The sequence below is a fragment of the Lepidochelys kempii genome, chromosome 14, assembly GCF_965140285.1.
Source record: "Lepidochelys kempii isolate rLepKem1 chromosome 14, rLepKem1.hap1, whole genome shotgun sequence".
Lineage (NCBI taxonomy): Eukaryota > Metazoa > Chordata > Testudines > Cheloniidae > Lepidochelys > Lepidochelys kempii.
The window spans coordinates 36,223,637-36,235,719 of NC_136393.1; the positions used below are offsets into that span (position 1 = coordinate 36,223,637).

Consider the following 12,083-nt stretch of genomic DNA (forward strand, 5'->3'; position numbering starts at 1 on the left):
TCACTGGGCTGTGGGATATTCCGACGTGGGGCTCCCTCAACCTCTCCTGTTCAAGCTGTTCCACTTTGGATTAAATCATTAAAGAATCATTGGGTCAGAGAGGGAGAGAGAGCACATGAGAATTACCCTGTAGCCTGGTGGTCAAAGCACTCACCTGGGAGACCCCGTGTCCAGACCCCCTGCTCCAATAACTCTTTAATTATTTTTCCAGACTGGAACAGCTTCAACTGGAGTGACTGTGGGAGCCTCACATCAGAATACCCCTAACACTGACGACATGGACAGTGGCACTGCATCCTTTCTCTGTGCAAGTCCTTGTCAATGTTGCTCTCTCTCTCTCTACTCCATTCATCGGTGTGGTGCTGAAAGTCACTGACACGTCACGTCCCAGAATCCTAATTTTTGAAAGACGCCAGACGGGGAGAGTAATTCCAATGCACCAATTGCAGGGCTTTATTTGACTGGGAAAGGAGAGAAATGGAAAGAGTGTCAGGGTCTGACACCAGTTTGGGGTTATCCTTAAGCCCTATCCATATCCCTAACCCATTTTCAACAGGGACTTAAACATGAGTTTACCTTTAAACCTTCAATGGGGCCACTCATATGGTTAAAGTTAAGAACGTGCTGAAGTGGCTGCGGAATCAGGACCATTGTACAGAATATTCAAAGGAAATGAGTTTTAAATTCATAATCATGAGTTTTTGGAGCAGATCCTCAGCTGGTGTAAATTCTCAGAGATCTATTGACTTCAATAGAGCTATGCCAATTTAAATCAGCTGAGCATTGGCCTGAGGCCCGGCTTGACTAAGCCTTTCTGGGATGATTTAGTTGGTGTTGGTCCTGCTTTGTGCAGGGGATTGGACTAGATGGCCTCCTGAGGTCTCTTCCAACCCGTCTGTAATACTTCCAAGCAAACCAGAGTATGTTAAAAATGTATCCAGTCAAAACAGCTCAAAGTTCAAACACTAAATGTATTAGGATGAGCTGTTTGTAAATGAGTGATGGAGTAAGATATAGTCATACAAAATCTTTGCGAAATAATGTGTAATAAGGAGTACTTATAAGAAAATCATGATCTGGACATAGACAATCATTAACAGGAAAAGAAGCACAATAATTTGCACAATAATTTCCATAGATTATTCATTATCTAGTGTGATAGGGTCGAGCCAGATGGCTACAGGAGAGTAGTAGAAGGCAGATATATTAGCCCCAGGTTAAGTAGGTCCCTTTCCCCTGGGTAAGGTAACAGGGAAGGTTCCAGAACAATCAGGAACCTTCTGGAGACAATTAAGACAGACAGGCTGATTGGCTGCAGGTGTTCTAATCAAGAAGCTGCTAGAATCAATTAAGGCAGGCTAATCAGGGCATCTGGGTTTAAAAAGGAGCTCACTTCAGTTTTTGGTGCACGTGTAAGGAGCTGGGAGCAAGAGTCGCTAGGAGTGAGAATGTGGACTGTGGGAGGACTGAGGAATACAAGCATTATCAGACACCAGGAGGACGGTCCTATGGTGAGGATAAAGAAGGTGTTGGGAGGAGGCCATGGGGAAGTAGCCCAGGGAGTTGTAGCTGTCGCACAGCTGTTCCAGGAGGCACTCTAGACAGCTGCATTCCACAGGGCCCTGGAGTCGAGGCGAGCCCGGGTTCCCCCCAAACCTCCCAATTCCTGGTCAGACACAGGAGGAGTTGACCTGGACTGTGGGTTCACGAAAACAGCCAAACTGAGGGCTGCCGTGAAGCTCAAAGGCAAACAAATCCGTCAATAAGCGCAAGACCCACCAAGGTAGAGGAGAAATTTTGTCACACTAGCTAGCTAGCTCATGTAATTCACAATCAAATAGAAATCTATCATTATCACTAAATGAAGTTGTGGGTTAGGACAAGGAATGGTCCTGTCTGTCTGTCTCTCTAGCTAATCACATACTCTGATTTGTCTGTCATATATGAAGTGTACACAACCATGCACAAAGATGATATTCTAATACTACTAACAGGCCGACTTCTGAGATCCTTTCTCAGCTCGGGTGTGAGTACATCTACACGGAAAGGTATATGGAACACCAGATCAGTGCACGTGATGGCACTTGTCCACTTACACCAGGGCTAGAACAAAATGATCCCAGACAAGAAGACAAGAAGACCCCAGACACCAGTGTTCATGTCACTTATTTTAAAACAGTCTTTCCACCATAGCAAGAATGACACTGTTTTTACATCCCCACAACAGAACAGATGTGGACAAATTGGAGAGAGTCCAGTGGAGAGCAACGAAAATGATTAGTGGGCTGGGGCACATGACTTATGAGGAGAGACTGAGGGAACTGGGGTTATTTAGTCTGCAGAAGAGAAGAGAGAGGGGGAATTTGATAGCAGCCTTCAATGACCTGAAGGGGGGTTCCAAAGAGGATGGAGCTAGGCAGTTCTCAGTGGTGGCAAATGACAGAACAAGGAGCAGTGGTCTCAAGATACAGTGGGGGAGGTCTAGGTGGGATATTGGGAAACACTATTTCACTAGGAGGGTTACCTAGGGAGGTGGTGGAATCTCCATCCTTAGAGGTTTTTAAGGCCTGGCTTGACAAAGCCTTGACTGGGGTGATTTAGTCGGCGTTGGTCCTGCTTTGAGCAGGAGATTGGACTAGATGACCTCCTGAGGTCTCTTCCAACCCTAATATTCTATGATGCTATACTCATTTAGGTTAAAATAATAAAAAGATGCCTTACATATTGTCAAGGTTCCTTCCCCACTCTGAACTCTAGGGTACAGATGTGGGGACCTGCATGAAAGACCCCCTAAGCTTATTCTTACCAGCTTAGGTTAAAAACTTCCTCATGGTACAAACTTTGCCTTGTCCTTGAACCCTATGCTGCCACCACCAAGCGTGTTACACAAAGAACTGAGAAAGAGCCCACTTGGAGACGTCTTCCCCCAAAATATCCCCCCAAGACCTACACCCCCTTTCCTGGGAAAGGCTTGATCAAAATCCTCACCAATTTGTACAGGTGAACACAGACCCAAACCCTTGGATCTTAAGAACAAAGAAAAAGCAATCAGGTTCTTAAAAGAAGAATTTTAATGAAAGAAAGGGTAAAAGAATGACCTCTCTAAAAATCAGGATGGTAAATACCTTACAGGGTAATCAGATAAAAACATAGAGCATCCCTCTAGGCAAAACCTTAAGTTACAAAAAGACACAAAACCAGGAATATACATTCCATTCAGCACAGCTATTTTACCAGCCATTAAACAGAAGAAATCTAATGCATTTCTAGCTAGATTACTTACTAACTTTTTACAAAAAGAAAAGGAGTTCTTGTGGCACCTTAGAGACTAACCAATTTATTTGAGCATAAGCTTTCGTGAGCTACAGCTCACTTCATCGGATGTTATGCTCAAATAAATTGGTTAGTCTCTAAGGTGCCACAAGAACTCCTTTTCTTTTTGCGAATACAGACTAACACGGCTGTTACTCTGTAACCTTTTACAGGAGTTCTGAGCTGCATTCCTGATCTGTTCCTGGCAAAAGCATCACACAGACAGACATACCCTTTGTTCCCCCCCCCCAGCTTTGAAAGTATCTTGTCTCCTCATTTGTCATTTTGGTCAGGTGCCAGCGAGGTTATCTTAGCTTCTTAACCCTTTACAGGTGAAAGGGTTTTGCCTCTGGCCAGGAGGGATTTTATAGCACTGTGGAGAGAAAGGTGGTTACCCTTTCCTTTATATTTATGACACATATCTTTAATAATACAATAATATCCCAACAATCTACACATAATCATGTCAGTAGGAACTAAGCCATGCATAATCCTCTTTTGCACTCTTTTGTCATCGTGGGGAGCAAACCTTCAGTTCGCTCAGGAAACCCCATCAAAGAGATGACATATGGATACTCCCAAGAAGGGACAAATATTGAAAATCCCGTCTCACCAAACAGTCACCATCTTCTCAGGCCTTTCCACTGCCAAAACCTCCTAAAACAAACAAACAAACCAACTGAGTTTTTATCCCAAAATATAAGAAGAGCAAAAGACCTTACCAGGGACTCTGCTATGGCTACTGATTTTATAGGCAAGGGTCTCAGGTAGTATGGTGATCGGTAGCAGTATATGATATATTCCAATCTTATTTACATTGGTGTAAACCTATAGAAACTCCTTTTTTTCTTGAGTCATGTTTGTCTGTATCTTTACTAGTGCAAATACCCAATTCCGCATAAACAGAGTGCACAGTATTTTCTCATGGAGGCAATAATGTCATCAGATTTTATTTATAAAGAAATACAGAATGAAATTGCTACCGAAGGAGACATATGGACATTTTGTTCTTAGTGAATAACTTCCAACCTATCTGTTTACTCAGTGCACCTTTGATCTCTTTGTTTCTTATGCTGTAGATGATCGGATTCATCATCGGTGGCAACACAGAATAAAGAACAGCCACTATGAGATTCAGACCTGAGGTTGAGCTGGAGGTGGGTTTCAGGTAGGCAAAGGTTGCAGTACTAAAGAACAAGGACACCACGGTGAGGTGAGGGAGGCAGGTGGAGAAGGCTTTATGCCCACCCTGCTTAGAGGGGATTCTCAGCACTGCTTTGAAGATCTGAACATATGACACAATGATGAAAAGAAAGCAGCTTAAGCCTAAGAATGAACTAAAGATGAGAAACCCAACTTCAATGAGGTACAAGTCAGAGCAGGCGAGATTGAGGAGCTGGGGGATTTCACAGAAGAACTGATCCACCACGTTGCCTCCACAGAAGCAGATTTCAAAGGTGATCCCAGTGTGCAGTGCAGAGTAGAGAATTCCAGTGATCCAGGCACTGGCTGCCATTTGAACACATGCTGTCCTGTTCACCACTGTCTCATAGTGCAGTGGTTGGCAGATGGCGACGTATCGGTCGTACGCCATGATGGTCAGTAAGGCAAAATCTGCTGAAGCGAAGAAGAAGATGAGAAAGACTTGGGCAACACATCCAGAATAAGAAATCGATCTGGTGTTCGTGAGGGAATTGGCCATGGATTTGGGGATGGTGACAGACATGGAGCCGAGGTCTAGGATGGACAGATTCATCAGGAAGAAGTACATGGGGGTGTGAAGGTGGCGGTCAAGGGCTATGGCTGTGATGATGAGAAGGTTCCCCAGCAGGGATATCAGGTAAAGCAGTAGAAACACCACAAAGTGTAAAATCTGCAGCTCCCGAATGTCAGAGAATCCCAGGAGAAGGAACTCGGTCACGGCAGTTTGGTTGGACATTTTCTTCTGCAGTACACTGTGCGATGTCTGTGGAGGGAATGAGAAAGACAATGGTCAGGATTAGAGCAACAGAGGGAATGGCCCTGATTCCCCTTTCCCTAATATCTCATTCTATGAATGTCAAAAGTGCACAGATCTCATCACTTACAATGAGTAGGTGTTGTTAGTGCTCCTCGCCTCTGACAATCAATGAGTCACGTTACCACACCAGTGTAAATTAGGTCAGCTCCTTTAAAGTCAATGGAGCTTCGTCACTTTATCTCATCTGAGGATTTGGCCCAAGGTGTGGCTTGATAAAATGCAATATGAAGGATGGAACAAAGCACACTCCAAACCCAACAATTCTCACAACTTGGGTATGAAACTGATCAACTAAAATTCTAACACAGCCTGATTCTCACTTTGCAGGGCAATATGATGTTGACTCACCCAGCATCGTAAATAGCAACTCATCTGTAATTTTTCCACCCCAAACTCTGTGCATAGAGGCTGGTTGGAAATTTTTCAGCTGTGTTCTTTTTAATGGAGATTGGTTTTTAAGCTAAATAACAACACATCTCAGAATCTGTCTGCTTTTCTCAAACATTTTGGGATTGTTTTGTAAAAAAAAAATGAAAACTTAAAAAACCAAACTATATTGGTTTTGGAATAAAAAAAAATCAGTTTTCAGCAGAAAGTTTTCATTTGCCAAAAACTGGGAGGGGGAGGAGGGAGCGGGGAATGGATTTAGGGTGTTCAGTGAAAAGTAAAAATTTTCCTGATGGGAGGAAAAATTCCAGTCAGCAGTAGGTATTTGATTAAACTGATGGGAAAGGTCTTAACCAGTTCATACGGTAATTCATATTTATCATCTTAATTCTTTCCTGTATGTTGATCCCCCAACACATTTAATTGAAATAGCAAACTTCCTGTGCTAGCCTTTGTGGATTTTTCCCAATGGAAGACACATTCAGTCATCCAGCACTAGGATTTTTTGGTCACTATCTATCTATATAGCAGAATCTAGAAGCTAATGGCACAGGTATCTGAGAATCCTTTCAGCCTCATTCTGCGATTGAACTAGGCTCAAACCGATTGCTCTCTGCAGACGAGCTGTGAGTAGCTGGCGTTGAGCTGCACTGACATTAAAGGACTGATGCTGTGGGAAGGTGAATTATCCACGTCTATTTCCTGAGGGCTAGCAAGACTCATGCCCTGGAGCCCTGCACAGCTCAGAAGCAGAGATTCAGAGGCAAGGGCACAGAAACAAAGGTGATAATGCTAAAAGGGCCATTCAGACCCTCTAGTCTGACCCCAGCATAACACAGGGAGTACAATCGCCACCGTGGTTCCCTGATTCCAGCCAAGCTTCTGTGGGCCACGATTAAAAGATAAAAAGAAAAGGAGGACTTGTGGTACCTTAGAGACTAACCAATTTATTTGAGCATAAGCTTTCGTGAGCTACAACTCACTTCATCGGATCTGTAGCTCACGAAAGCTTATGCTCAAATAAATTGGTTAGTCTCTAAGGTGCCACAAGTCCTCCTTTTCTTTTTCTGAAACCTGTGATTAAAAGATAGCACCTAACCTGCTCAGATGCTATTGTAAATCCCCAAAGGCGCCTTTCTCCTTCTTTAGGTGCTTAAACCCTTTGTAATCCTGGTCCTGTGTCTATCTTGTTAACTTCCAAGGAAATCCTGGAAATATGGGTTCTAGTCCCATTTACCTCCTGTATGTCCTTTGGCAACATTGAGATAGACTGGCTTTAACTGGTGGTTCAACTCTGAGTCTAAAGGTGCTAGTGTGCATAACATATCAACTGTGGCTATCAGCTCTGCTGCTTATTCAATTTTGACCTTCCAGTAATTATCCCTTTGACACAGAAACAAACCCAGTTTCAAGAGAAAAAATGGTTTTGAAATTATGGTATTATTGAACAGTATTAGTGTTCCCCTCCCTTGTTTAAAGTTCCATTCCAAATTAGAGATGTTTGGAAATTTAGATATTTTTTGTAGTAGTAGGAAAATGAGTTTTTTGTAGGAAAACAAGTTTTTGAACTAAACAAAAATGTTCAGGGAAAGTATCTCCTATACTCAGATATTTTGTTTTGCTTTTTTGAAATCTGCAAATCCCAATATTCTTTGGTTTGCAATGTGCAATTTCCAGTTTACAGTAGTTTTTAGCTGAAAAGAAATTAGTTGTTGGTTGCTAATCCCTGTAAACATTTCTGATTTCTCATGCAAAGTCATTGTCCACCTTCTTTTTCTCTGACTGGATCTAGATGTCTGACCGGACTGAGAGTTAATTCCTTAAAGAGTTCAAATTCTAACTTATATTTCGGTTCTTACATTCTGCTGAAAAGAAATCTGACAGGCTCTAGCTGTTTGATAATAAAAGTCTTTAAAAGTTCCAATTACAATTCATATCTCTATTATTAAATTTGTCTGTATATTAATACCTTCACATGTAGAATTGAAAGCAAAAAGGTAGTCTGTTGGTCTTTGTGGATTTTTTCCCAACATGCGATGCTTTTGATCCTCCAGCACCAGGATTCTTTGGTCATCTCTCTCTCATGCCCTCATCACTGTATTATCAAGCAGCAGTTTCCATGTCCCTTCGCTGGATTTCCTGAGTCTCTCTGCAGTTCCTAGTAGACAGGGATCCACTCCACAGAGGGGTGCTCCCTGCTCCCCTCCTTGGACAGGCTTGGCTGGGAGATGAAGGACTGTCTTTTGCAGGGTTCAGATATTGTCACAGCCCAGGATGTCCCTACTCTGGGCTAAATAGTTGAATCCGGTCTCCAAGGCTTTACGCCCAGCTCTGATCTCACCTCTGGAGCAAACCACCCTGACAACCTGCCCAACGCTAACCCCACAGAGGGAGAACAGTACCCGCCCTTTATCTCACTTGATGGCAGCATCCCTGGAAGGACCCTTGGCTAAAACCAAGGCAGGGCAGAGGCCCAAAGAATGTCCCAAGGTGTTTGTAGAATGAATCATAGAATGAATGAATCATAGAATCTCAGGGTTGGAAGGGATAAAACAGCGATTTCTAACAGAGACACATGATCCACAATAGCGAAGAGCCTTGTCGCACCAGAATCTCAGCTGGCCTGGAATAGCCTGTTCCTTCATTAACATCACGTAATCACTTCTGGGGGAGCAGAGACTTTTTTTCCCTCCTGCATTGTATGAGCAGGTCTTGGGATGCCTCTGCTAGAGGAACCCACAGCTCAGGCTGCCTAGTCTGACTGAAGTCAGTCACCAAGAGGTACCCAGAGGTGAAGACTAAAAACTAAGGGCCAGGTCATGGGCTTGTGTAAATTGTTACACTTCCATTGAGTTCATGGTAGTTTGGCCTATTTACGCCAACTGGGAATCTGGGCCTTGGATTTCCGTCGAGGGATGTCAATTTACATCAGCTGGGGATCTAGCCCATTACACAGTTATAAATCCATATTTTTTGCCTGCCAATGTGATCCGAAGCTGATTCAAAAGTTCTGAACTCGTCTGCACTTTCTTAGCTCTTTGCCCCATGGGTTTAATTACAAGTGTAACTTTTATTGGTGGTGGAGAATGGTTCAGTCCCTCTACGGATAGAACTTTGGAAGAATTCAGTGTTGCACAGTTTTCAAGTTTCTCATTTTCAACTTCTGTTGGGATGAATGGCCCAAATCTTTCTTTCTTTCTTTCTTTCTTTCTTTCTTTCTTTCTTTCTTTCTTTCTTTCTTTCTTTCTTTCTTTCTTTCTTTCTTTCTTTCTTTCTTTCTTTCTTTCTTTCTTTCTTTCTTTCTCATCCATTACATTAATTTTTCTCTTACTACAGACAGCACTAAACTAAAAATTTCAATGGGCTGCAGATGCAACGCTGCAAGACTTTTAAAAAATATTGAATTCACATTGGTCGCCAGCAGGTGTAAATTGGCTGTAGCTCCTTTGGAGCCAATGGGCCCTGCTGCCTATTCTGCAGAGTGTTAATAGCCCGCTTCATGTTAATTGCCCACTTCATTTTAAGTGGTCTCCTACAATATGTGTGATCCCCTTATGCATAACAATCTGTCCCACCTTGTACTGATCATGAACACTATGGTTCTCTTCTCCAGACCAGAGGAAGAGCTCTGTGAAGCACAAAAGCTTGTCCCATCCACCAACAGAAGTTGGTCCAATAAAAAATGATACCTCACCTTCTTTGTCTCTCTCAAAATCTTGAAAAGTCTTGCAGGATGGGAAACCCATTTCCCACCCAGCTGCATTCTTCAGGTATTCTTCCCTGCTCTGTGCCTGGTTACCCTGTAGATCGAGATAACAATACAACTTAGCTGTAGATCTCAAAGTGATTTATCAAGCCGGGTCAGGATCATCATCCTCATTTTTCAGAGTGTACAGAGAGGGGAAGTAACTGGCTAGAGGTCACACAGCAGCTCTGAGGAATATAACCCGGGTGTCATGAGTCCCAGTCCCTTCGGGTATGTCTACACGGGGATAAAAGCCCTGTGGCACGGCTTTGGCAGGCCTGCGTCATCTGACTCGGGGTTGCAGAGCTTGGACTGTGGTGCTAAAAATTGCTGTGTAGGGTCCTAGAGCTCGGGCTCCAGCCTGGGTCCGAATGTCTACACAACAATATTTCAGCCCCGGAGCCCAAGCCCCATGAGCTCGAGTCAGCGGATCCAGGCCAGCCATGGGTTTATTAATCCCTGTGAAGGCATAGCTGAGTAATGTCGCTCCCTCTGGTCACGTAGCAATTGTGACACTGACAGGCCAGCTCAGGTCAGAGCAATAGGCCAATTCACTTGTGTGTTGTTAGGGCTTCCCCTACCCTCCCTTGGTTCTTGTCATGCAGACAGAAAGCAGGTAGCCAGTGTCCAAACTGCCAGCAATGCATAACCCCAGCTCTTTACACCAACAGAGCTTCCTCTCCCTCCTCCTTTGTAGTGGGCTTAATTATACCTGTAGTGTACGCCCCGGTACCCTGAACCCTGGTACCACCCTTACAATTTATGGTCATATTCCATTTTGGAGGGTCTTGAGTCTGGGGGCTTCGGTACCACCTCTTTTGTACCCCGTGGGAGGGATAGGGAGTGAAATTATGAACCAGTCAGGGTTACCTTTTTCATTGGTTTTTAGTGTTCCTTATAGCTTCCCCCATCTCCCTGCCCCCCCACCCCAAGTTGACCTTGTCTTGGGAGAGGAGTCAGGCAGCCATCAATTGTACACTGTATATCAAACGCCCGCCATATCCAGCAACACTGGAACCCTATTTCTCTTTGTATTGAAAAACCCCATCTGTGGGCAGAAGCAACACACGGTGGTGTCCCCCCTGCCCCTTGTTCACATATGTTGATAAGGGTATACGACACAAACAATTCTATTTTAAAAACCTCAAAATTCAAGTGGGCAAACAAAACCCAAAATTCTATCTCAGGCAAATAAACAGGACTACATACTATATTACCATCACAAACGTATGACTATCAAAGAAATGTTAAGTGTACTAATTCACTCAAGTGTTTAGTTCAAAGGAAATGGGAATGATATTGCCTTCACTTATCTGTAACCTGTTGAATGCTATCCCTTTACATTAGGTATATCCCTCTACTTAATTAACCCTAGATCAAAAGTGTGAATTTATGTGATGTGTGAACTTCATGAAAACTAAGGAAGGATTGTTGTCTACTGTTACATTGCAATTTACATCGCATGTATCCCGGTAATTACGTTTGCCCATCAAATGCGATTGGAGCCTTGGAAATGTAAATGAAGAACATGCTACCTTCAAAGTACGGGTCATTGTGTTGGACAAAGGGAAATCCACAGACCCAGTCTGCGTTTAGTCATTAGAGGAAAAACCCATGCTGTGATGGAAACACTTGCCAGATTGCTTTCCAGGGAAGACAGCTGTGAGAATGGATCCAGGGAATGGTTCTGTCTCTCTGAGCTGTTTGGACACTTTCAGGGAACATTCCAGATGCAAGCAATGTGCCAGCAATGCCCCTCTGCCATGTACATTGGTCAAACTGGACAGTCTCTACATAAAAGAATAAATGGACAAAAATCAGTTGTCAAGAATTATAACATTCATAAACCAGTCGGAGAACACTTCGATCTCTCTGGTCATGCGATTACAGACATGAAAGTCGCTATATTACAACAAAAAAACTTCAGAAACAGACTCCAACGAGAGACTGCCGAATTGGAATTAATTTGCAAACTGGATACAGTTAACTTAGGCCTGAATAGAGACTTAGAATGGATGGGTCATTACACAAAGTAAAACTATTTCCCCATGTTTGTTTATTTCTTCCCTCTCCCCCCCCCTCACAGTTCCTCAGTTGTTCCTGTTAACTGCTTGAAATGGCTCACCTTGATTATCACTGCAAAAAGTTTCCCTCCTCCCTCCCCCCAACCCCGATCTCCTGCTGGTAATAGCTCATCTTAATTGATCACTCTCCTTACAGGTTTGGTTTTTCGGTTTGGTTTTTTTCTCATGTTCTCTGTGTGTATATATATATGTCCTCACTGTGTTTTCCACTAAATGCATCCGATGAAGTGAGCTGTAGCTCACGAAAGTTTATGCTCAAATTAATTGGTTAGTTCTAAGGTGCCACCAGTACTCCTCTTCTTTTTGCGAATACAGACTAGCATGGCTGCTACTCTGAAACCTGAAAAGATGCAAGACAGAGATCCCCAAAGTTATCTTGGGTAACCCTGAGAGACTTATGGAAAACTAGCAGATACCACATTTCTGCTGTCACTTTGCACTGACAAACTTGGACTGTCCAAACCTGTTAATGTATTTTACCTGCTTTAAACTCTCAATAACTTTCATTTCTTTTCTTAGCTAATAAAACTTTAGT

General features: G+C 43.2%; 1 protein-coding gene across 1 annotated transcript; it reads right to left on the reverse strand.

Moving 5' to 3' along the window:
• Window positions 1–4,291: 4,291 nt before the first annotated feature.
• Window positions 4,292–5,251, reverse strand: LOC140897743 (olfactory receptor 14A16). The gene has a single exon (XM_073310744.1). The coding sequence runs from the start codon at window positions 5,249–5,251 to the stop codon at window positions 4,292–4,294; it is 960 nt and encodes a 319-aa protein (XP_073166845.1).
• Window positions 5,252–12,083: the final 6,832 nt, after the last annotated feature.